This window comes from Halichoerus grypus, chromosome 10, assembly GCF_964656455.1.
Source record: "Halichoerus grypus chromosome 10, mHalGry1.hap1.1, whole genome shotgun sequence".
Taxonomy (NCBI): domain Eukaryota; kingdom Metazoa; phylum Chordata; class Mammalia; order Carnivora; family Phocidae; genus Halichoerus; species Halichoerus grypus.
The window spans coordinates 18,887,230-18,913,843 of NC_135721.1; the positions used below are offsets into that span (position 1 = coordinate 18,887,230).

The 26,614-nt window shown below is 37.6% G+C and overlaps 1 protein-coding gene across 10 annotated transcripts in view; it reads right to left on the bottom strand.

Annotated features, from left to right (window-relative positions):
* The window catches only part of ITSN2 (intersectin 2), a 135,890-nt gene that overhangs the window by 83,223 nt on the left and 26,053 nt on the right, over nt 1-26,614 (bottom strand). For 6 of the 10 annotated variants that reach the window (XM_078056031.1, XM_036099230.2, XM_078056030.1 and 3 more), the window contains 13 exons: nt 25,362-25,425; nt 23,079-23,180; nt 17,127-17,219; nt 15,363-15,426; nt 13,965-14,128; nt 12,425-12,631; nt 12,174-12,273; nt 10,997-11,136; nt 5,986-6,049; nt 5,302-5,439; nt 4,759-4,844; nt 3,789-4,051; nt 2,788-2,937 (listed from right to left, as the gene is read on the bottom strand). In XM_078056031.1, coding sequence (XP_077912157.1) covers nt 2,788-2,937; nt 3,789-4,051; nt 4,759-4,844; nt 5,302-5,439; nt 5,986-6,049; nt 10,997-11,136; nt 12,174-12,273; nt 12,425-12,631; nt 13,965-14,128; nt 15,363-15,426; nt 17,127-17,219; nt 23,079-23,180; nt 25,362-25,392 — 1,602 coding nt within the window. In that variant the 5' untranslated portion in view covers nt 25,393-25,425. Of the gene's footprint in view, nt 1-2,787; nt 2,938-3,788; nt 4,052-4,758; nt 4,845-5,301; nt 5,440-5,985; nt 6,050-10,996; nt 11,137-12,173; nt 12,274-12,424; nt 12,632-13,964; nt 14,129-15,362; nt 15,427-17,126; nt 17,220-23,078; nt 23,181-25,361; nt 25,426-26,614 lie in introns of those variants that run through there. The other 4 variants (XM_036099234.2, XM_036099233.2, XM_036099235.2 and 1 more) reach the window with 1 other exon arrangement.

Here is a 26,614-nt window from a genome sequence, read left to right on the forward strand (position 1 = left end):
CCTATCAGGAGAATCATATTCTTTTTCTTTTTTTAAAGATTTTATTTATGTGACAGAGAGAGAGGCAGCGAGAGAGGGAACACAAGCAGGGGGAGTGGGAGAGGGAGAAGCAGGCTTCCCACGGAGCAGGGAGCCCAATGTAGAGCTTGGTCCCAGGACCCTGGGATCATGACCTGAGCTGAAGGCAGACGCTTAACGACTGAGCCAGCCAGGTGCCCCAGGAGAATCATATTCTTATTTAAACTTTTAAATGTCATTTATCATTTATACTAAGTCTAGATAAATATCTAAAACTAAGTGGGGGGTCCTGGCTGGCTCAGTCTGTAGAGCATGTGACTCTTAATCTGGGGGTCATGAGTTCGAGGCCCACATTAGGCATGGGGCCTACCTAAAAATAAATAAATAAATAAAACGAAGTGGAATGTGTTCTAAGGTTGTATCTGTTAACTCCAGACAGAGTTATTATTAGCAGGAAATGTACCATTCTCAGAGCATAAGAGCCCAGATGTTTATATGAGCAAGCACAAACATAGCACACTGAATTTTTTCTGAATTCAGCAGTTAGGCATTAATATATAATATTAAAATAGAGACAGTCTCAAAGAATAATGAGGAGAAATAAACATCTACATGTGACTTTCATTCAGCATTACCTTCTCTAAGCTTCTATTTCTACCCTCCACGTTGTCATCTAACTTCCTCTAATTAAACAGGGTCCAGGAGGGCCTTTTTGGCCACAATTCTCTTCTGATACACCAAATGTTCCTTTTCTCTTCTTCTGAGTAGGGGAAAAAAAACCCAAAACAAACCAGCAAAGATTCTTAATGGAGGCTAAGGAGAAGGGTGGGGTGTTATGGGCTGAAGTGTATCCTCCCAAAATTTATATGTTGCAGTCCTAATCCCCAGGACCTCAGAATGTGACTGTATTTGGAGATAGGGTCTTTAAAGAGATCATAAGGTTAAATAAGGTGATATGGATGGGCCCTAATATAACCTGACTTATGACACGAGAAAATCTGGACACAAAACAGACACCAGAGATGCACAGGCAGAGGAGGGGCCATGTAAGGAAAGAGCTAGAAGGCAGCCATCTGCAAGCCAAGGAGAGAGGCCTCAGAAGTAACCAAACCTGCTGACATCTTGATCTTGGACTCCAGACTCCAGAACTGTGAGAAAATTAATTTCTGTTGTTTAAGCCACCCAGTCTGTGGTATTTTGTTATGGCAGCCCTAGCCAACTAATACAGCAAGGTGAGGAGGAGAAATGAAGCTTAAAAATCACTGATAATTTTTTTACTGAAAAGTATGTTTTGTATTTGAGAAACACATGCTAAAAAGAATATGCTATGTCCACCCTACTAGTGTCCACCCTAGTGATAGTAAGATAGCATTACTATCTTCAGCATGTATAGACTCTGGACCTTCCAGACTCAGCACATTAATCTGTGCTACTGCTTGGTATGCAATCCAGGTTCTTGGGGGAAAAGCAATCAATCAATTGATCAATTTTAAGGAAAAATATAGTCAAACAGACAGAAATCCAAGTAGCTACACAAAGAAGTTAAAGATTTTTAGGCCTGCTTTGTTGTACTATGGCATGAATACATTGTGATATGCTTTCCTGTCCATTTGAAGGCATAAAATAGTACCTATGACTACAAATGTTGTGATTTTTAAAAATTTTAATTTCAAGTCATCAACCAAATAAAATGTTAGACTCTAATTAAAGAAGATCTAAGCCTGGCTCTACAACATGGCTACACATGTATTTTTGCAAAATCCTATTATACTATCAGGTCAGGCTTATGGAGTCTAGGGCTGTAGTAGAATAGTATGCCTTCCCTACACCCTTTCTATCTTCTCGCCTTGCATTTGCAACAAAGCCTTTTAAACAACTTGACTCTCTGACATCTGATGTGTAAAAACTGGTAAGCATACTGGCCAATATTAGCTAAGAACCATTATCCTGCAGAACTGGAAGGAATCCTAAGAGACCATTTAGATCAGGAGTTTCAAATCATTTTTTCTTTTAGCAGAACCCTTTTTTCCAAGCAAATCTAGATAAAACTCCAAGAAAAGCAAAGCAGGTAACTGTGGAGCTTGTCTGTCATGAGTCATGGGAAGTGCTGGGGAGAAGGGAGCACTGCCCTGCTGCCTTGGCATCCCCCCTCCCACTGCTGGTCACCCCTCTGCGGACAATCTTCTAGACACTAATTTCAAAATTGAAAATTACTAAGCTAAAAAAAAAGAAAAATTACCGAACTAGCACAACTCTTTATTTTACAGACAGGCAAAGCAAAACACAGAGAAGGGAAATGTCTTGCCCAGGAATACGTGGTTTGTCAGCTTCTGAACTGAGACCGAAATGTAATTCTCAGCATTCTAAGTCATTGTTTGGTAAACTATATTGTCCAGATTGTTAAGCATACATGAAAAGATGACTATTTAATCACATGGAAACATCATGTATTCATGAGGTAGGTTTAAAAAACAATGACAGGGGCGGTTCAGTTGGTTAAGTGTCTGCATTCAGCTCAGGTCATGATCCCAGGGTCCTGGGATTGAGCCCCGTGTTGTCGGGCTCCCTGCTCTGCAGGGAGTCTGCTTCTCCCTCTCCCTCTGCCACTCCCTCCTCCCCCTCCCCCCCACTTGTGCTCTGCTCTCTCTCTCTCTCTCTCTCGTGCGCGCTCTAATAAGTAAATAAAATCTTAAGAAAAAAAAAAAAGACATTTTTCAACAGGTAACTCTAGCATCATTCAGAGAAATTTCACTTAAACTTCAGCCATACCAATGCTTCCAACTCGAGATGAAGACTCTTCTTTTTAGAGTTTAACCTGACAATTTCTTCCTGTTCTCTATTCCTTTGATTGAGAAGCTCCTGTCGACGAATCCTCTCCCATTCCAAACGACGTTGTCTTTCCAGCTCCTGTTTTGCTGCCTGAAAATAATGAATTATATTAAATTTTTAAATTAACAATTTTGCATCATTCAAAAACTGATGGGATGACAAAGATAAAGGTGAGGCAGCGTTTAGCACTTAGTGGGCTTCAGTGCCTACGTTAGGAAACTGGGCAAACCCAGTTTTATCAGTAGGCCTAACCTACAGACTTCCACAAAAGCAGTATCACCCATCAGACTTTTTGATTGCTTCATGGGACCATCTTCTTGTTTGTAGTTACTTTTTTCTCAAACAAAAAGACAATTTCAGAAATGTAAGTGTTACCAGGAATAATCGCACCTTTATTCTGGTATCAAGGAAGAAAAACCCTTCTTCTGACATTACTTCAGCGTCATTATGATTTCTGTGCTCCATCCCAAGCCCCTTAAAACAAAGCCAGTCCTCGCAGGGACACCACACAACAGCATTTATCCCAAGGAGCTGTGTAAGCCCACCCTCATGCTTCCCCTCCAGACCTTCGACTCCCCAGTCTCAGCTTTCTGCTTCTCCAATTCTGTGGCCTCTTACTCTGGATCCTAAGCTTACTTTTGTTCATGCCCTGCCTGGATAGACTTCTTCCTCTGGCTCACTAACCTCACCTCCTCACTCAACTCAGCTTTGCAATCAGTCCTCCTCTGAATGACTTATCACCTGCAGACAGGCCTTTTCTCCCAGTTACTGGCCCTGAAAACCCTTCACAAGGGAAGGAAGGCTCAGAGTTGGAGAGGATAGGTAAGAATGAATGATGCAGAGAAAGAGGCACAACAAAAATACCCATTTTTAAATCAAATGGAATGAAGCCACTTATTAAATATAATCATTTTCTGAGGAAAAAATAACTTAAAAATAACCTCTCGTCTTTCTATCTCTTTTCTCCTTTCTTCCTCCCGCTGTCTCTCCAATTCCCTCTGCTTCTCCAAGCGTTTTTCTAATTCAAGTTGTTTCTTCCATTCTTGCTCCTGTAATTCTCTCTGTTTGCGCTCCCACTCTTCCTTTTCTTTCTGAGCTTTACGTTCTGCCTCCCTCTGCTGCTGCTCCATCAGCGCTTGGCGTCGCTTCTCCAGTTCCACGTTCCCTCGCTCGTAGTTGGCCTTCCGCTTGTCCTCGAAAGTAACTAAATAAAGCATATTGTAAGCACTCTCGCATGAAGAGCCCAACAACGTGGACTCCAGTTTCAACACTCTCATGCCTCCTGATCATTTGAGTGCTGTTACTCTGTGGATACTTCCCCTAAGGATAATTTTAACTCAAATGTAAATAGTAAAGTATTTACTTTTGTCTAAGAGTATTCATTTTTGGAAAACAAATTTCTAAGTTTGAATCCATCTGAGAGAGAGAGAAATAATTTTACTGTTCCTGCCAATAAAAATACTCTCCAACTTTTTTCTCAGCATTTTCTTCAAGGACAAACAAAGCTATATGGCTATATACTTGTTTTATTTGATATAGTTCATTAACTTTTTAATACTTTAAAACATCTACATATATACTTTTTCAACCAATATTTAAACTTTTCTTTACAGCTAAAGATTTCATCACAAAGCTTGCTCCAGTGATTTTTCCTAAAGTGGGAGAAACATTTTAACTAGGATGTCTAATACACAGACTCTTGCCAAATACATACACTATCTCTTCTTCCTAAATACACTTCTCATTTTTTACTATCTTCATTTTATTGATGTCAAAATCCAACCCATTCATCAAATAGTTTTCTCTTATATAAAATATTAAGAATGTAATGATTCTAAATACTCGTTTACATCTCAAGGTAAAATTTAAGAGAACCCACTGTAAATATTCAACTTAGACACTCAATGTTACCTGGTAACTTTTTCTGAGGTTCCTCTTCTTGAATTTTCTGATATGAAGGCAGAGTTCCATTAACAGAATCAATTTGCTTTCCTCCTCTAAGAAAAGCAGACAACAAACGAATTTAGCATCACGCAGTCTGAGAATTTCTAGACTGTATATACAGTTATACTACCAATGACTAGAGCCATTTAGTATTTAGAATGCAGTATTAAAGACATTTGGAATGCAATACGGTCTAGAGTTACAATGTACAGCAGGATACGGACTGTCTAGCCAGAGAGATCTGGATTCGCATCACAGTTCAGTGGACTGCTATCCATGAGCAAGTGTGTTCTTAATCTCTGTAGCTGTCAGTTTCCTTATCTATAATATGGTGGAAACACACCTATTTCCACTCCTTCCTGGTGTAACTCATTAAATACCAAAACTGAATGGCAGTGTTGATGTTTAACTTCCCACTAAACTAGAGCAGAGGCCTCAGGAGGTCGCAATGTAATAATCACGTCTGCCCAGGAATCAAAACCACGCCTCTCCACCTCAAGAGGCGCCCACCTGAAGGACGGAGGGACGAGCTCAGGAGGCAGCGTCAGTGGTAACGGCTGGCCGGCTCTGGCCATGTCGGTGAGGTGCATCGCAAGGATGAACTCTTCGGCTTTCAGCTGTCCGTCACCGTCAATGTCAGCCAGGGTCCTAAAGCAAATGTGAACGTTCACAGCTTATAAACAAAGTCTACCTAGAGTAAAGTATTTTCAAGAGTTTAGTATTTAATTTCAAAACAAGAATAACGACAGGAAAACAGTTGGGTTAACATATTTTAGTGAAATGTAAATATATATGGAAAAGTGAGCTTATTTTTACCCTTCATTGTCCTATCACACAAGAGAGGGGAGAAACTTTGAAACAGAAAGGGAAACATTCCTTCTGAGAAGGTGGCTTGTCTTATTTCATGGATAATTCACCTATCAAATACATTTAGCTCTAAATTAAAAATGAGATATTCCCTCATTCTCCATAGATGCTGTTATGAAAAGGCAAACTAGTTTTACTTGCAAAATAATTAAATGCTACATTGTCAAGAATAACAATTTGTACAATTTTATTGGCTTTCAAGGTTGCATTAACCTTCAAATGGCTGCTTTTATGGAACATCTTTGAGTCCCAAACTTTTACAGAAACAGTATTTTTCTTACAATAGAGAATGTATAGTTAAAAATCATAATTAATGGACAAACTCACCAAATAGTAGCTAGCTGCGTTTGAGAAAGATTTGACTGAAGGAGGGCATTTCTAGCTTGAAAACCTGATTGAGTGGGGAAAACCAGAAAAAAGAAAGAAAATTCCTTAGCTTCTTTAAAGTCATGCAAACCTAAATAACTGTATTCTATAAAATAATACTGCTGCTATCCTGGGAACTTCTAACATCAAAAAGGTTTTACCACGTGCCAGGTGCTAAGCATTCAGGAGTAATCAAAACACAGCTCTTGCCCCAAGGAATTTAAAATCAAGAATTAGTAACTCAAGTGTTCCCCCATGTCCTTTCAGAAAATAACAGTCCACACCACTGACCAACACAAAGGACGAAGCACTGGCACAGAAAGTACTAGAGGCTGAGCTCTTGGGCCTCCTCGTGCTCCCTGTGCACCTCTAAGTACTGCTTTCTTAGCATCTTCAGACTTTCTCGTCTCTCTCTTTCCTCTGTCTCTACTCTCCCTCTTCCAAACAACCTGAAATGCTGGCATTCCCCAAGGCTCTGTCCCGGGCACTTTGTTCTCTTTGTGTGTTCAATTCATTTCTGTGACTTTAAATAGCACCTAGATAACTTGCAAATGTAAGCCCCAGCCCAAACCTCTGCTCTAGGTTTAGACTTCTATATCTAACTGAAAAACCTGCCTAAGTATTTCACAGGTATCTCAAACCAAATACATACAAAATGACTCTCTCAATCCCCATTCACAGCCCACTTCCTAACCTTCACCCAAACCATTTACCTTTAGCTTTCCCCTCGCTCTGGGTGGCATCACCCAGAAAGCAGATAGTCACCCTTGATCTTTCCCTCATGTGCACCCATATCCAACATCAAGTTCTACAATTTAACATGACTGCATGTGTGGGTCCTTCTCACTCTGAAAGTCCCAATTTAATGCCACCTTCTCAGAAATGCCTTCTCTGTCCACCCTATGATCCAATATACTTCCTGCTTGTTTCCTTCATAGCTCATATCACAATCTGTAATGTAACATTTATCTTCCTGTTTACCTGTTTATTGTGTTTCCACTATCATACTAGGTCCTACTGACAAAAACCTTCACTGCCTTATTCACTAACATATTGTACCCAGTGCCAGGTACATAAATGCTTAATAAATATTTGCTAAAGTGATGAATAAAGTTGTAATCCAAAGTTCTCTAAGGTGCAGTGGGGACTTATGGGATAGGGTTTGAGAGTAATAACAGCATTCACTGGATGCTTACGATCTGTAATAAACTGTTCCAACTTCTTTTCTCTCCCTCAGTGATCAAAAATATGCTTCTGTAATAGGCTTCCTGATCTGCATTTTCATGTCAGGATAATGGTCACACAGAAATCCCAGGAATCCATTCAGAACAGAAAGTCCCTGTCTCATTCACAGGAGCATTCACCCCTGGCAGGCAAGTGTGTGGCTTTCTGACCATGGATAAAATGACACGGCTTCTCTAGGGACGGTCTCCTAGTTAGTAAAGCTGGTGTCGCACCTCCCACTCCCAGGTGACGACTAAGCCATGAGTATTGGAAGAGTCAGGCCCTACTTAGGGTTTGGCCTGAGTCGAGAACCACCCAAACAACTCTGCACAGAAAAAGAGTACGTACACTGGAAATAGTTCATACCATCTCCCAAATAATTAGTCCTCAGTAGATTTCACATAAGTGAGATTTGAGGAGGTCTTTATGTTAAAAAGGAGGACTCTTCCGATAAGGGGAAATGGAAGGTTATTTTAAATCTGAAAAAAAGGTTTAGTAACTAATGTTTCAGCTCTTGGTCAAGGACAACTGAAAGTAGATCCCTTAGCATGAGGCAACAGAGCAAACAGGAGGAAGGAAGGAAGGAAGGAATGTAAATGGTTAAAAGCCTACTGGTGGAAGGCTTAAATATGTGCAAGGTGTAAATAATACAAAGGGCTATAGAGAGCCAGCAGAGTACTCTACTAAGAAAAGCTCACTTGAACGTCTACACTGTTGGTCTGCCAATGCTTTGGATATCCTATTTCCTGTGCCTATAAAGCTAGTCCCTCCTTCTCTACCTGGTGGACTACTCATCCTGTAAGATCCAGCTCAAATGTCATCTGTTCTATGAAACTCTCTCATATCCTCAGCATTGGTCACTTTCTCATCTATATTAATCACAGCACTTTTATTTTTAAAAAATATTTTATGTATTTATTTGAGACAGTGAGCAAGCAAGCAGGGGGAGGAGCAGAGGGACAGGGACAAGCAGACTCCCTGCTGAGCATGGAGCCTGACGTGGGGCTCAATCTCATGACCCCAAGATCATGACCTGAGCTGAAATCAAAAGTCAGATGCTTAACCAACTGAGCCATCCAGGCACCCCAATCACAGCACTTTTAAACCACTAATCAAATATTATGATTCTGTGACCTATATACCGTGGACTCCTCAAAGATATGGACCATATCTTCCCCCCTCTGTGCATTCCAGTGCATCACAGAGTGCCCAGAAGATGTGATGCAGAAACTACAAGTCAATGAATTAATCTAAATAAATCACAAGAGTTTAGAGGGAAGGGAAGAAGAAGAGGAAGAAAATTAGACCACCGAATGCTACACTCATTTAACAAAGCATAACATGTAAGTCTAGGTCAGTCCCATCCTCATATACCTGGGGCTCATGCTCAGTTTCAAGACACAAGAAACAACTATTTTTTTCAAAAAAAATCTTTCCCTTAAATATGAATACATAGCTTTACTCTCATTCTCTGCAAACAACTCAATACACGACCTTCATACAATGTGACATATACAAATAAAGTAACATTAGGGGACTAATTCTTCATAGTTGACTTTCCATTGACCTTCATATTCCACCTTTGTTTATACTGTATGTTTTCAGTACATACATAAAGTATACTAATCTTAAGTGTACTGTTTGATGAATTTTTACATAGGTATGTATACATGCAACCAACATCCTTATCAAGATACAGAATGTTTTTAGCATCTCAGAAGGTTTGTGCATGGTCCCTTCCCAACAGAGTAATTATAATATTCTGATTTCTATCACCATCAACCAGGTTTCCAGTTCCTCAGCTTCATATAAATGTATTGAATAGTGTGGACGCTTTGGGCCAGAATTCTTCCATTCAATACATTATCCATGTTGTTGTATGTATCAGGAATTCATTCATCTTTTTGCTGTGAAGTGCTATGTTACAGGAACACACCACAATTTGTTTATTCATTCCCCTGTTGATAGACATTTAGGCTATTTCTTTCTCAGATGTTTTGAATGAAGCTACTATGAACACTTTTGTACATGTCTTTTTAGTCCACTTTTTATTTTGAAAAAAGAAACTTTTTAATGCAAAATGTAGTGCCCAAAGTCCATTTTTTTAAAAAAATGGGAATTCTGACTTTTCATGAATCTTAAGTGTGCTGAATATCATATTTCACAGAATCTAAGATGCCATCAATTATAAGACACATCATTATTTTAGGTAACACTAAGAAAGAAAAAAGCACTGCCAACAAAACCATGACCCAGTGCTAAGACACCACTGATGGTAACACATGTCCCTAATTTCAGAGATGTTAAATGTTAAAAAAAAAAAAAAAAAAGTATGACTTAAAAATATAGTGTATCTTATTTCAAGTAATTTGATAAAATTAAAGAAAAGTGTAGTTATTATGTAGTATTTGATACATATAAAATAGCGAATATTAGGTTATGAAGTATGATATAAAGACATGCCTGAACCTACCTCCCAAACTTAACACTAGATCATTACTAAATGCTTTGAAGCAATGTTCCACGACTTTATCTCCATGCCTCCTTCATGAAAGGGAACTACTGTCCTGAATTTTGTGTGCATAATTCCTTTGCCCTTTTTTTTCCCTTTAGTTTCTAGTGGCTTTGACATACATGACCTCAGACGCAAGCGCAGTAGGCAGTGCTAAGTGTATAGAAAGGAGCAGTCCAGCCCAAGGCCCAATCACCCTCTACCTTGGGTTTTTTTTGTTTTGTTTTTTTTTAAGTTTTTATCACAGTTATGAAAATTTAAAGAGAATATTGCACAGTTTTGCTTGTCCAATCAATTCCAAGGCCTTCTTGCTCCCCTGCCCCACTGCAAAATTAAGAGACCCCATACTCCTATTCTATAGACTACTTTTCAAATTCTCCAAACATACCGTGTACTTTTTGCTCTTAAGATTTCTTCTCTGTCACCCTCAAATGCTATCACCTTCAATCTCTATCTGTCTAAACCCTAACTCTTCCTTACATGATGGAGCTGAAATGCTCCCTTCCTATAAGATGTTTTATCTGATCTCTTTAGTATTAGCATCTCCCATTCTATGTTCCCTAAGCACTTTAAAGCTCTATTATCTTAAAACACATCTTTTATTTCTCTGTCTAAACTGTAAATTAGTTGCTGAGGGAAGAGAAAGGGAGAAGTTAGAAGGTGGGAACTCTACTTGCCTATTACCCTCTGTTTATATCTCCTTCACTACCCTTAATTGGAAAAGTTTGGATAATGTTCTAGTGTGGACTCAAATGTTCTATAGGGACCTGAGGTCAAGTCTTATGGGCACATCTGGGTTGGAACATTAAAGGGTGGACAATGCTCACAGAGGTTTTAGTAAGGATAAGCACAGAAAGACCCAATGAGGAAGGGGACCTGCAAGGAAAAAGCTGAGGCTAAGTCCCACACACTGGTCCTTGTCACAGGAGGTTCTTCTTTCACTGTACTGGAGGGTGAGGCTTAATCTTCTCAAGGGAGAGGTCTTTTTTCCGAAAAGTTTGGTGTCTACCTGTGTGCTCGACTTTACTGTAAGAACTTTGAAGAAATCAATCAAGTTGTACCCATCTTTGAACTCTCACACAACTTAAAATACTTGTGTTTATCAAATGCCTGCTAAATTTTTTGGACGTTAAAATTTTAGATGAGTTACAAAGTACAAACTCAAAAGTTCTTCACTAGAAATTCATATAAAAAACTTTAACTTTCTCACATTCTTAAGCACTGAATGCCACTTACCTGAGAGGTATCCACTCATGCTTTTGTCAAGACTATTAAATTTTTGCCGATATTTTAATCTTGAAGGCTGAGGAACTGCCCACTCTGAGATCCCAGTCTTGGGCGAGTTCCCTGATAGTGAAGCAGTTGAGGAAGTTGAGCTATAACAAAATTTATTTAAAAATTTTATGTTACTAACTAAAATACATTTAGTTAAACCTCAAAAGGCAGAGACATTAAGAATCATACCTTCTATAATACAATACTAATTGCTTTTGTGTTTGATATTTGAAAAATTTAATTTCACCTCATTCTTAGGAAAGCAGATACCACATGAAGTACAGAACTACTGTATACCAAGAACCTACTATGTGCCAGGCCCTGTACTGTGCCAGAGCCTTTATGAATACTTTTTCTAATCCCCATGACAAACTTAAAAGGTATTACTGTCTCCACCAAACTATGGCTCAATGATGTTATGAAAAACAAGGTCACACATTCAATGAGTATCGCAGCTGGGATACCAATACTCTTCTTCTGGGTTAAAGCTAACACTCTTGGCATACTGCTTTGAAGAGTGTTATGATTTATATGAGGAGTGATGAATGAACACTGATGCTTTTGTGTTTTCTAAAACTTAAAAGATAATCAGCAGAATCTGCTCAAGAAAAAAATTAATAATATACCATAATTATGAGACTTTTTTTTTTTAAAGATTTTATTTATTTATTTGACAGAGAGAGAGAGAAAACAAATAGGCAGAGAGGCAGGCAGAGGGAGAGGGTGAAGCAGGCTCCCCGCTGAGCAGGGAGCCCGATGCGGGGCTCGATCCCAGGACCCTGGGATCATGACCTGAGCCGAAGGCAGCCGCTTAACCGGCTGAGCCACCCAGGCACCCCAATTATGAGACTTTTTGAGAAACATATACAAAAAGTACATTATTTTGGGCAAAAACTTGACTAATTAGAAATACAGCAGAACATTTTTAGTTTATGTGAAACGTTTTTTCAAGCATTTACTAATTCTAAAAACAAAAAATTATCTTATGTGAGTTATAAGGGTAAATTTACCTTAAGCATTTTACATTTGGCCACTGTAAAGTAAAACCTGGATAAGCTCAGAGCTTGCAAAAAAAAAAGTCATTTGTAGATACTCCTTATTGAAAGCATAAAAAGTTGGAGGTTTTAAGCCTTCATACCTACTAGATCCTAAATCAATCAGAGACTGGGCTTTCTGTAAACTAGCACCGCTGCCGAGTCCTCCCATCATGAGACTGTAAGATGATGTATGAGGCAATGCTAAAAAAGAGAAAAGGAAAGAAAGAAATGAAGAAAAAGGTTCACGCTAAACAATATCACAAAGTATGAAGGAAATCTGTATTTATTGGGACACAAATGTACCAGTTTCTTTCTTTGACAGTTTCTTACTCATCAGCTCGGAAGTACTTACTTGAAGAAGAATAAGGAATGGATAAAGGCTGAATGAGGCCAGCGGTTCCATTTGGTAGTGATGATGTGCTAACGGAAGGCACTAGGGGAGCAGGCATCATTAAGGGAGGAAGGGTGGTCCCTGAAGTCGCAGAGGATAGGGGGGTTGCCACAGGTGCAACTGGAGGCAATGAGTGAGGCATGGACAGATTGGGCATGCTTCCCATTCCTAGAGACAAAACAGAACACATTTCCCAGTGCTAGCAATGGACTATAAAACACATGCCAGAAAACAAATTGACAGTACATTGAGCAGATCCATGTTTATACACACACTACGAGCAAACAAGTCCTCTAGTTAAAAAGTTCACTAAAGCAGCTTTGACTTAGCAGTGAGGGACGTACACCACTGCTTTTAATATCAACATTCTGACCTGTGTGAACTACGGGAATGCCTTCTAAGGAGTTAAAGATTCTCTTCTAGCATCATGATGAAAGCTAAGCATCCTTTTCCAATTAAATATTAGTACTCTTAAAGAGAGACTGTATTACCTGATTAAATGTGGGGTTTTGTGTAAGGATAAGTATAGTGCTGTTGAGTTACTCAACACACACACACATATAAACACATTCCCCCAATGTCCCCACCCCCCAAAAAAGGATATTCTAGTTACTAGATATGTTAGAAGACCCATTTATGCATATGCATTATTTGTAAGAAGGAAGTAAGCCACATATTTCACTTTTCTTCTAAGTAATACATCCATGGATTTAAGAACAATTCTTTAAAAAGAATAAAATGATGACTTTTATTCACTTACTAACTGCAGATTACTAGGTACACTATATAAGATGGTCACACAATCTGGTATTTATCTCTAGAGCTCACTGCAATAGTCAAAGAATTTAGTATTTTAAGATCTAACATCTGGAATGAAAGAACATGTTTCAGATTCACAGAGATATCTAATTGAATGTTCCATTCCAATGAGTGCTTCTTATATATACTTAATAAGAAATTGGCTAATCAAAATGAACAGAAAACAGATTCTCTCTGATGAATATGTAAATTAATGAGCACAAAGTCTGCAACTTTTAGCCCTAAATTTAGCTGGGTAATTAACCTTTAAATTAGAAAAATTTCTACTTAGGAATTTTAAGTTACCTCCCAACTTAAACCATTTCAAGTGAGTTTAAAATTGTTCACATTTTTTCTGTTACTCATACAGAATAGAGAGGAAACTAAGAATAGTACTTAAGATCAGCTCTAACTAGGGGGGGGGTCATATAATTTATCATCCAACTGGGAATTGTGAAAGGGAACACTAACCAGACTTGAGGCCAGGACAACAGGCATAAATCAGAACTGTCCCTGGAAAACTGGGACACAAGGACACCCCTGCTATGATAGCGAGTTTAACATCTTATCTCAGACATGAAAATTAACTTGGAGTCTGAGGATTATTGTTTTATGCTAACAAACCCTTTTCTAAATCCCAATATTACGTATAGGAATGAAGTTTAACTATCAAATGCAGCCAATTCAATTAATAAATACATACCAAAACGAGCAGAAATTAATGGAGAGAACATAGGAGGTTGTTTCATAATAGGAGGGAGGACCACGGGCAACTGTTGGCCCTGCAGCTTTAGTTTGATGAGTTTCATCGCTATGGAGAACTCCTGCTGATCCATCTTCCCATCCTTGTTCAGGTCTGATAAAGCCCTAAAAGGATCATGAGGTGTGTAGATTGGTAGGTAGGGTTAGCATTATTTTTAAGGATGATAAAATAGAAACAACATAGCATTTACACACAGATCATCACATAATAACCACATATATAAAATTAAGCAAATAAAATCCAAAAAGCTAAAACCTGTAAATTAAGAAATACTGACCAAAGAGAGCATCTAATGAAATACTGCCAGTCTACACAGAATCCATGTAGAGAGAATCTATGAGACCTTCGGGATGAATTCCACCAGTGTGGACAGAAAGAAATTATTCAAGAGTATAATCATTCTAAATTTAATCTATTAATTTGCCCAAATATTTGTTCAAAGCTTGCTATGTGTCCAGTACTCCACCAGGCATGGGAATATTCCAAGTGGAAAGAAAGATGGGGTAAGGGTTGATATTTATTGTAAATGCATTAAAAAAACAAAACCCTAGGGATGCCTGCGTAGCTCAGTCAGTTGGACATCTGCCTTCGGCTGTCATGATTCTAGGGTCCTGGAATCGAGCCCCGCACGGGGCTCCCTGCTCAGTGGGGAGCCTGCTTCTCCCTCTTCCACTCCCCCTGTTTGTGCTCCCCCTCCACTTTCTCTGTCAAATAAATAAAATCTTTTAAAAAATTAAAAAAAAAAAAAACCCTAGATAATATAAAGAACAATTTTGTTTAAGGTAGGAGCAGGAAAAGGGAGGGCTAATTTTGGGTTTATAGATGATGAGAGAAAAGAAAGGAAATAACTACAAAGTAACAGAAAGAAGATTTTGAGAGTCTGCCAAATTATAAAGAAATGTTTTTCAATGGCAATGTATACATCTTTCCCTAAAAATTCTAAGGACATTAAAAATTTGTCCAATAGAGGGGTGCCTGGGTGGCTCAGTGGGTTAAGCATCTGTCTTCAGCTCAGGTCATGATCCCAGTGTCCTGGGATCAAGCCCTGCTTTGGGCTCCGTGCTCAGTGGGGAGTCTGCTTTTCCCTCTGCTCCTCCCCTCCTAACTTGGGCTTGTTCTCTCTCAAATAAAATCTTTAAAAAACAATTTGTCCAACAGAACAAAACCCCAATTATTTTCAGTCATTTACTCAATAAAATTTATTTTCCTAAAAGATGAAGAAATACTTAACAACAGCAGACAATGAGTAAAAACATCTTTATATTAACACTACATCAAAAACAAAATAAAACCAGACTATCAGAAATTTAAATTCATCTACAAGAGAGAACACTTTACCATATTTCAGCTAAAACAGGAGCCGGCAGGCCTGACTGTAAGAAAAAGGTACGTGCTTGATCACCTGAAGGTAATAAAAGCAAAAATCAAGTAGCACATTAGTAAATGGAATTCCTCCAATGCCTCTGAATAATAATAACGGACAATAATAATAATGCTCTTGCTTTATTGTCATTTTAATTGCAGTCACTAAAGAATTAAACAGAAATACGCTTATAAAATTATTTACATTACATTAATAAGATTTAGGTTTTAAAACAAAAAAGCCACAAATGAAGTTATATGTATTACTCAATGATGAAAGATTACATTATTCATCTTAGTTTTTTCATAGTAACTGGGGTATTACTTGATAATATTTCCATTTAATAAAATTCGTAATTTAAAACACTATTCCCCAGAAGAGTTCTAAATAAAAAAATACCAGGTGTTGGGAAAGACAGTCACCCAGTGGGTCTCTCACAATCCTCTATGTCCTGCTGTGTGTGACAAGAATGCAAGACCCTAACTGCTCTCCACCTGGGTCGCTTCTCAGGTTGGGTTTGCAGTGAGCAATCTTGAGGCATGATGAGGTAATATTCCCCCTGGGCTAAAAAAACAAGCTTGCTTGCTAAAAATGGTGGGTTCCCTCAGGCTCAGCGTTCCTGTCCTATAACACAACTGCTGCATTTTTAACATTCTTTTGGGCTCTCTGCATCACTGCAGAGGGACTTAGGGGACAGAGAAGCCTATAGGAACATGCTGATGCTCATGCTGCTAGCTGTGCCATTTGTAACAAAGTCCTTTGTCTCTGACTCAGGAACCCTGGGTCTTGTGTCATATCCATGAGACAGTAACAGACATTATTAACTTGTAAGTAGGGTAATCAAATCCCAGTCCTGATACCAGGAAAGGTAGCTATTATTATAGAAGTATAAATAACATTAAGCTATAATGGCTAAGAGGATGGATTCCAAAATCAGACTGAAAGGTTTCACAGCACAGATCAACACTAACAATCTGTAAATACAGACAATAGTAGCTACTTTACAAGGTTGTTGCAAGATTAAATGAGATGATGCACTTAGGTATAGCATCTGAAATACAGCACAGATTTGGTAAATACTAGTCATTATAGTTACTATTACTGTAAATAAAGCACTCAGGTGCTTTGGCATAGAAAAAAAGTTTAATCTATACAAAAAAATTTGAAAGACACACCTAATTAATCCTCCTTAGGCTCTGGAGGTCATCTTGCAAAACAAGGGCTAGTGCCAACAATCAACGCTTGGTATCAACTCTCAAAAACAGAGGACTAGCATTATAAAAACAGATTGTAGAAAAAAACTTCTAGATTATTTTCAAGGAAATGGGCCTGATATATGTACTTCTTCTAGACTTAGTAATACTGATTGTTATACAGGGAACCAGCACAATGGATTAAGAGCACATTAATAAATTTGGTTGGAAAAAAGTCTCAATTACCTTAAGAAATAAACTGAAAACATTCTAGAAATAATGTTAAAGTGGGAAACTGGACAATTAAACTGAAATTACTGATTATCATTTAGGATTAAGAAAAAGATCTTCTATAAGCCAAATCCAAAACAACAAATTAAGACGCAGGTAAAATAAGAAAGCCACTATTTTTTTTAATCCATGAATTCTGATTGATAGGAATTTTATCACTTAGTAATACAAAATTGATGGTAATCAAATTAAAACTAATTCTAAGACATTACATGAAAAGGAACATAACTCACAAATAAATATATAAATACAAACCTGTTATGTAACCTCCTGAGGGTTTGAGGTTATCAAACTGCTTGTCATGCTTAGTCCGTTCTTCAGAGGTAATAGCCCACATGTTTGGCCCTCCTAAACCATAAGTGAAAGGCAAAGAAATTATAGTATATATACAAGAAATGCTCCAAATAATTCTAAAATGTAAATATGAATCACAGGTGTCCATTTAGTGATAGTACTCTATCCCTGTGTGACACAAACAGTAAAGCTCTATCATGACCATATATATATTATATGTACATAAAATATACATATATAGCACAGCCCTGAGGTTCTTCACTCATTCACCCCATTAACATCCATAGAACAATTACTGTATACCACTCACTCGAAATACGCAATAAGCTAAATTCTGGAAATAAAAAGATGAATAAAATATTATTCCCATCCTCTCTACACATTCAACATAGCTAATAACCATCTATATACTTCACTTCTGACTACCTTCTCAGTTTACTCAACTTCCACCAATAAGAAACCAAGTATGTTTAGGTATATAAATTCATACATGTTTGCTGTTTATGGTATAAAATCTGTCTTACAGAGTTGTTTCCAGGAATGCCTATCATTGAAAAGTAGGTACCCATATACTTTGAAACACTAAGATGGACCTGATTTAACAAATATTTATCCTTAAATGAATGGATTAAAAAAAATCTATAAACATCCTCTTTTAAAGACAAGTTTTAAGATTGAAGTTAAAAATACAGAAACAGATGTACTGAAGAACTAAGTTCCTAAAATAGCTAAACCTACACACTTTCTAAATAAATACCACACACATAGTAAACACCTACTTGGTTTATCAGTTTATTATAAAGTAAACAAATTAACCTGTCACTACTCTTGTGACTAGGAGTGTGGATGGACTGCTTTACTACCGTAGGAATCTGGAAAACTGACGACAACAGAAAAACAACGACAACAACAAAGGATGACAAAGAAGGAAGCAGCTCACTTTCACCGAGCCCCAACTCTATGTCAGGGACTTTTTATGCAGTAACTCACTACTCCCACCGCTGCCCTATACATTAGGTACTACTCTTATCCCCATGACACAGGTGAGGGAAACCAAAACCCATAGTGGTAAAGTTACTTGCTCAAGGTCACACAACTAATAAGTGGCAGAGCTGAGATCAGAACCCAGGTAGCCTGAAGTCTGTGCTACACTGTCTCTCAATATTTATGGATAAGATGCTCATGTTCTCTGTACCTTAGCTGCCACCTCTAAAAGTTAGGAAGATTATCTAAGTTTACATGGTTGTTGTAAAGACTATGTAAAAAGTAATATATCTACTCTAAAAATAACACTAAATATAATTCTTCATCTATTAGATTGGTAAAATAACAACACCAGCATTTAATGAAACTTGCCACGTGTTAGGTATTTCTCTAAGAGCTTTATGTGTACTGTTTCTAAAAGTCTCACAAGAATTCCATGAGGTCACTATTCCTATTATCACTGTTTTACAGAGGAGGAAACAGAGGCATGGAGAGATTAAACAATTTGCCCGACATATCAAAGTTGGTAAGTGTTGAAGACAGGATCAGAATCCACAGACTTAATTAAGAATCTTAAACTATCTGCTCTGACAATAATTAAAAAGAAATAAACCCACAAATAAGTTGTCACTTGATTTCAACAAAGACGTTAAGTAATTCAATGGGGAAAGAATAACCCTTCATTGAACCAGGCTGAAAAAACAGGACATCCACATGAACAACAATAACACAAACCAAACCATCTCAATCCTGCACCATATACAAAAAATTAATTCTAAATGGATTATAGAATTAAACACAGGAGCCAAACTATCAAACTTCTTGTGAAGAAAGCAAACAAGAAAATCTTCGTGACTTTGGATTAGGAAATAATATTAGGACACAAACAACACAAATGATTAAAACTTTTTGATAAGTTGGACTTTCTCCTTTCTTAAAGACACTGTTAAGAAAGTAAAAAGACAATGGGGCACCTGGGTGGCTCAGTCGGTTAAGCATCGGACTTGTGATTTCAACTCAGACCATCATCTCATGGGTCATGAAATTGAGCCCCATGTCCAGCTCTGCACTCAGCAGGGAGCCTGCTTGAGATTCTCTCCCTCTGTCCCTCCCCCCACTCATGCTTGGACACGCATGAGCTTGCTCTCTCTCTAAAATAAATAAATCTAAAAAAGAAAAGAAAAAGACAAGCTACAGACTGGGAGAAAATATTTGCAAAATATAATAAAGGACATGCATCCAGCATATATAAAGAACTATTCAACTCATTAATACAATCCCTGCTCCCCCCCATTCAAAAAATGGGCAAAAGATTTGAACAGACATATTAAAGATATACAGATGGCAAATAAGCATGTGACAAGATGTTCAATGTCACTGATCATCAGGGAAATGCGTATTATTATTTTTAAAGGTTGTATTTATTTATTTTTGAGAGAGAGAGAGGGAGAAAGAGAGAAAGCACAAGCAGGGGGAGGGGCAGAGGGAGAAGCAGGCTCCCTGACTTGGGGGGCTTGATCCCAGGACCCTGGGATCACAACCTGAGCCAAAGGCAGACGCTTAACCTACCGAGCCACTCAGGCGCCCTGGGAAATGCATATTGAAACTACAGTAACGTATCACTCCATGCCCATAGAATGTTTGAAGTTTTTTAAAAAACTGCTGGCAAGGATGCTGAGCAACTCAAATTCTCACACACTGCCGGTGGGGAAGGAAACTGAGACAATTTAGAAAAAAGAGTCTGGCAACTTCTTATGAAGTTAAGTATGCATTTCCCATGCAACCCAGCAATAAACTCCTGGGTAGGGGCACCTGGGTGGCTCAGTCAATTAAGCGTCTGCCTTCAGCTCAGGTCATGATCCCAGGGCCCTGGGATCAAGCTCTGCGTGGGCTCCCTGCTCAGTGGGGAGCCTGCATCTCCCTCTCCTGCTCCCCCTGCTTGTGCTCTGTCAAATAAATAAATAAAATCTTAAAAAAAAAAACCAAAAACCAACACCAAACCCAAAAAAACTCCTGGGTATTTACCCATGAGAAATGAAGACTTTGTCCAGATAACAATCTGTCCTCTGATGATTACAGCAGCTTTAGACATTTGGTTTAGACACCAAAGCCTGGAAATAACCTAGATGTTTCTTATAGATGAATGGATAAACAACTTGTGGTACACATTTATACAATGGAATTCTACTCAGCAAAGAAAAAGAAAGATATATACAATGACATGGATGAACTGCAAAAGTTTTTTGTTAGGTGAAAGGAGCCAGACACAAATAGCTATGGATTGTGTATTTCACTTATATGACATTCAGGAAAAAGCAAAACTGTAGGCACAGAAATCTGATCAGTGGTTGCCAGCGGCTAAGGGCGGGGTATAAGGGAATGAGGGAATCTTTTGGGTGATGCAAATATTCCATATCCTGATTTTTATGACTGTATACATTTGTTAAAACCCATCGAACTAGGGACGCCTGGGTGGCTCAGTTGGTTAAGCGACTGCCTTCGGCTCAGGTCATGATCCTGGAGTCCCGGGATCGAGTCCCGCATCAGGCTCCCTGCTCGGCAGGGAGTCTGCTTCTCCCTCTGACCCTCCTCCCTCTCATGCTCTCTGTCTCTCATTCTCTCTCTCTCAAATAAATAAATAAAATCTTTAAAAAAAAAACAAAACAAAACAAAAAAAACCATCGAACTATATACTTAAGAAGGGTAAATTATACCTCAATAAACCCAACTTAAAAATAAAACAAAATAAAAATATAGCATCTAATACATGCCAGCCACATGGAGGCTGTTCAATAAATTAGTTTCCTTACTCAACCCAATCCCAGGGAAGAATATAACTGAGGAGAAGTCAGAGCATTAAAATTTTTCTCAGGCTCTTCCCCTTCTGGTAAAGGTACCCTTGCCAGAAAATACTGAGAGCGAGGCGTTTTAGTCAGAAACCGTAAGACTATTTTAAGTCTGGAGAGTCTGGTTAGGAAGGCTTGAGGGGCTCTAACACACACCCAGGGAGTGTACATCCCCAGGGAGTGGCAAACTGCTTCCTATGACTGCAGAGGGCTCTGTGGCATCAGAAGGACAGTGCTTTCTTATGTCCTACTGTCACCTCACTTTTCCTTGGCTATCTGTCTTCACAGTGGCCAACTCAACTATCTGATAAGGTTTCTTGTTTAGTTCCAGCAACCTTGACACCTTCATATACATTCAGTTAAAAAACATTTTGGGGCACCGTTGTGTACAGAGACTAGGGGTACAAGGATGAATAAAATGAATGCTTTAAAGGAACTCATACACTCTCTTAGCCAAGAGATCAGACACATCATGATTAAATATTATCATGATTAATGTCACAGAATAAAAATGTCTAAAGCATTATGACAAGGAATAATTTTTAAGTAGTATTTGAATAATCTTTAAATCTGGACACTTCAAAAAAAATGACCACGTTAAAACATAAGGTGTTAATGCACTAAGAATTTTACACAAAGAAAAAGTTACACAGAAATAAGAAAACTAGGAAATACATGTACTTCAAAAACAATTTTAAAATAGTTGATCTGGGGCACCTGGATGTCTCAGTTGGTTAGGTGTCTGAACTGATTTTGGCTCAGGTCATGATCTCAGGGTTGTGAGATCAAGCCCTGCATCGGGCTGGGTGCAGAGTCTGCTTGAGATTCTCTGTCCCTCTCCCTCTACCCCTCCCCCTGCCCCCTCTCTCCCGCCCCCCCAATAAATAAATAAATAAATAAATAAATAAATAAATAAATAAAATCTTTAAAAAAAATAGCTGATCCAATTCTGGCTTTCTTAGAATATATACTAATAGAGCCTTTCCAAGAGTCAACAGTTTATTATTTTGAACTTCCAGTAAAACATTTCCCAATTTTTCTCTGTATTTATTTGTAAGCCTTACAGAAAGTCAGGAAAATCTAAGTTTTGGGGTTGATGTTTAATTTGTCCTCGAAAAGCTAACAACCTTTTACATTGTCTGATCACTTTAGAAATGTATTAAAATTCTATCAACTTCCCCCACCCATCACTAAATTGAGAATGTGGTATTTTCATAAAGATTTCTGTTGCTTATTCTCATCTTCTCACGTACTGGCTCTGTCACAAATGTTCTTATGGTCTATGGAGAAGGAAAAATAGACATTTACAGAACATGCACTATACGCTAAATCCCAAGCAGTAAATAGTGTCATCCCTGTTTTACATATATAGACATACATACATACACATAGGTATACGCACAGGTGTGCACACACACAAGTACCACAAGGTTAAGCCAACACAGCTGAGTGGTAGCACAGCAGTATTCTAACACACAGTTCTGAAGGTACACGATTCAAACATGTTCAATCCTGCTTGTGTGCCGTGAAATTACTATTTCTGGGTCTAGTTCAAAATAATAGTCAAATGATATATTTCAACCCAGTACAAACCTAAATCTCTAAAATACAACTAGAATACTGGTCTAGATAGAACTAAAGCCTTAACTGGGACATGAATAATAAATGCTTGGGCTGTTATAAATGCAGTATAGTACCACCTCTGATTCTGCAGATCCAATGTTTAACAATTTCCTAATCACACAGATGAAAAGACTAATGAACTCTAAAATTCTGAAAAAGTAATAAAACTCTAAAATGGCATTTTTTCCTCCTAAAGCCATTAGCCATTCTCTCCCTCCCCTTCCTCCTTCCCTCTTCCATATTTTGGATATAGCCACTGTCGTGGGCTTCAGAACTTCTTACTCATTTAACCAGTCTTCAGTAACCCCCAGTTTTATGGCTGGAACAAGCTACAGTACATTACAAACAGGCAGCAACATGAATTTGAAGTAGCCTCTTGCTTATCACCTGATGACTCAAATATCAGGCTCTCTGTGTTTACAATTTCATTACATTTTTGAAAAGCAGAAAGCAAACCTACCATGATCAAAGAAGACTCTGGCAAGGATGATTCTGCTGGTGCAGAAGACACCAGAATTAGAGCCACGAGTGGTAAAAATATGACGCACTGATCTTTTTTGCTCTGTTGAGGAGATGGGAAGTGAAGCATCAAAGAGACTAAGAAAAGAATATCTGCTCAATAGAACTTTCTGAGATGAGGTAAATGTTCTGTACCTGCATTGTCCAATACAATGGCCACTGGCCACATGTGGCTTTGAGAGCCTGAAATGTGGCTATATAACTGAGGGAATGAATTTATTTATTATTCAAGTTAAATTGAAATCGTCACATGTAGCTAATGGCTACTATATAAGGCCACGCAGCTCTGCGAGAACCAGAGAAGTCTAAATTTGTGGTTAGTCTTGGGATGATGAAATAGACATGGCAAAATGTGCGAAATACATTCGAAGCGTTTAGACACACAGCTTGGTCTAGGGCACTTAAAGACAAGTTCCAACAGTACTGAGCATCGAAAAGATTTAACACCATCTATAATTGAGCATTTACTAGAAGAGCAAACACTGCTTTTGAAGGTTTTGTGTTATATGTGAATGCCTCTTCCAGTAAGATCTTAAACTCTGAATTGGACTTGCATTAGATATACACAAGATTATCTTCAATCTTCAGCTGTATTATAAACTTAAGTAGGAGGGTACCACAGCCTACATTTGCTATCAATTCTTCAGAATTTTTTAAAAAAATTACTACTTCTATTCCTTTTTTTACTACCTTAACATCTATATATCACTCCTAAAGTAATTATCCAACATTTTGTCCAATATTATTCTTTCATATATAATGCAACGAGCTACAAAGTAGATACACAAATGTTAAGGGAGTGGAAGAAACAGAATGAAGAAAGACTAGGCCTATACTGCTTTCTTTTATGTTCATTTTGTTTGTAAACCAAACATTTTGGTTGAAGTTTGAAACTAAACTATGCGTTTAATGCAAACTCCTTTGTATGGTGTGCAGAAATCCTAAATTTGGGTAGAACACATTACTACTACAATTACTATCCTGATCCTAAACCTACGTTTATCACTCATTATGAAGAAAAAACCCATTATTTAATTTTTAAAAGCTGCCTGTGGCATCAAATAATCTTCATAATCCCACACCACTTCCAGCAATGCTCACACTGATCTTTAAATAAGAGTTCTGAAAAGGTAAAAAGCAAAACAAAACTCTTATCTCAAGTCCATCCTTACATGACATAGAATTCTACCACACAGAATTTAGTTTTACCTTTTACACAAATAATTCATTTTTCTGAAACTTTCCTAAATCTCACAAGGTCAATCCTGAGTCTTAAAATTTTGGATATACAACATGTACTTTTGTATTAACAATGTACTTAACTTGGCCCTATGACTGAAAACACGTTTTTTTAAAAAGATGCAACTGATCAAATACAAGATGATAACATAAAACAAAATTGCTGTCTGAAAGTGGTAGAATTATTCATGATGCTTCCTTTTTCCCCAATGTTCTTTAATATTACTGCTTTCAATTTAAATGTTAAAGAGTTATTGACTAGACTCTCTATTCCTTTATATTTATAATTGGTTAATGAAATTTACTACAAATTTAAGGTCACATCTTAGATTGCTGTAGCAATTTAAAAATATAATGCATTTTCTCAATTAATTCTAAATGACATACACAGTACCTTAATACTTATTAAGGGTGGTTAATTTGTATTTGGGAGAAGAATTAAAGCTAGAATCAGAAAAAACACTTTAAAAACTTTTTGTTACTGAAGTTACCTAAACATTTTCTTTAAAAATGTTTCATATTAAACAATTGTGCATATAGGCATACACAACCCTTTATAAAAGGAATAATTTTATATGTATATTACTAGATGAATCTTTATCGGTTTAATCAGTTTACAATCATCCTAAACTATTGAAAATACCTTTAATATTCTTCACTTAACAGCACTCTGCTTTTTGTCCTCCCATTTTATGCATCAAACACAATATACCTTTAGGTTATTCTTAACTGCTGAAAGGCAAGCACACATTCCAGATGATACTGCAGAACATGCTTATATTGAGTCACAGGATTTGCTGCATAATATTCTAATAGAAGATATATGCAGTGGTTCTGAAGTAAACTATCAAAACATTTTCAATAAGAATACTTTAAGTTTTGCATTTATAAGCTCAAGGAAAAATATCAAAATGAATATTTTACAACCTCTACCAAAAAACACCCCATAACCTCTTTATCTTGCCACAAGCACAAAGCAGCTTACCATTCATAGCTGTGGGAAACTGAGCCATCATGGTCCTGAATTTTCCTTGCTAGCTCTCAGCCATCTGCAACATAAAAACATTGTGCCATTAATAATACAACAAGGGCAGATCACAGTTAGTGCACCAGCTTAGCAGTGGGAATGTCTGTACTCTTGAGCTCACACTTCCAACAGAAAACAATGCAGAGCTTCTGCTGCTGCTGAAGAGGCAGGATTTACATTTAGGGAAGGGTAGGAGACTTTGTTGGGTAATGGTGCTGCCTTTAAAACAGAAACATTTATAAGAAAAACAGTCCCATATTTCATAGCAAATACTGAATAATGAAACCCTTGGCATGAATCAATTTTGTAGAAATTAACTTGGGAGAGAGGAAGGTTGTTATAACTAGGCAAGATGTTATTTCAGAGAAATCAACTGTATAAATTAAGTGTATAATAACATGGAAATCCATAACATTCTTTTCTTTAAAAAAAATCCGCAAATGAGAAAAATATCCAAAATAAATGTGGCACAGAGTCCTACAGGTTTATAAAAATTGTCCAGAATTGTTATAATATATATGTTTGTTTAAACATAACTAAATGTGCTGGGAATATACCCAGTACTAGGAAGAGAAGCGACTTTGGAAATTAACAGCTGTGATTTAAATCCCAATTCTGCTATTTTCCTAGCTGTGACAATGGGAGAGTTATTTAACTCTTTTTGAGTCTCAGATTCCTCATCTGTAAAAATACTTCGCAGGAGTATTTTTTTTTAAGTATTAGACATATTCCAGTACACTGCTTGACACATTGTGAGTGTTTGATAAATGGCTGCTATTTTGCAAACATCCAGGGAGGGAGAGTGCAATATTAGTAATTTTGAACCCTGAATTCATTATTTTACTATGAATAAATTCAAAATTCATTCCACAAATCTTGAGGGTAAGACCAGTTAGGGAGAGTGAAGACCTAGGAAATTTATAATAATGTACTTAGTATTTAAAACCATGGATTATAACACTGCAGGGGAAAATCACTATATTAAAAAGCTCATTCAGTAGCTCAGCTATTTACCCCAATCACTTAAATATTAACATTTTTAGAAGCCAAAGGAAATATGTTTGCACAAGCCATGTGAACAAAGAAGGCATAAAGAGTTACACATCACGGTGGAAGGTGTCCCCAGAGGAGCGAGCTAACCAGCTGCCAAGAAGTGTTACCAGGCACCGGATCTTAGTGAATTCAGTGTGCTCACAGAGAAATATGACTGT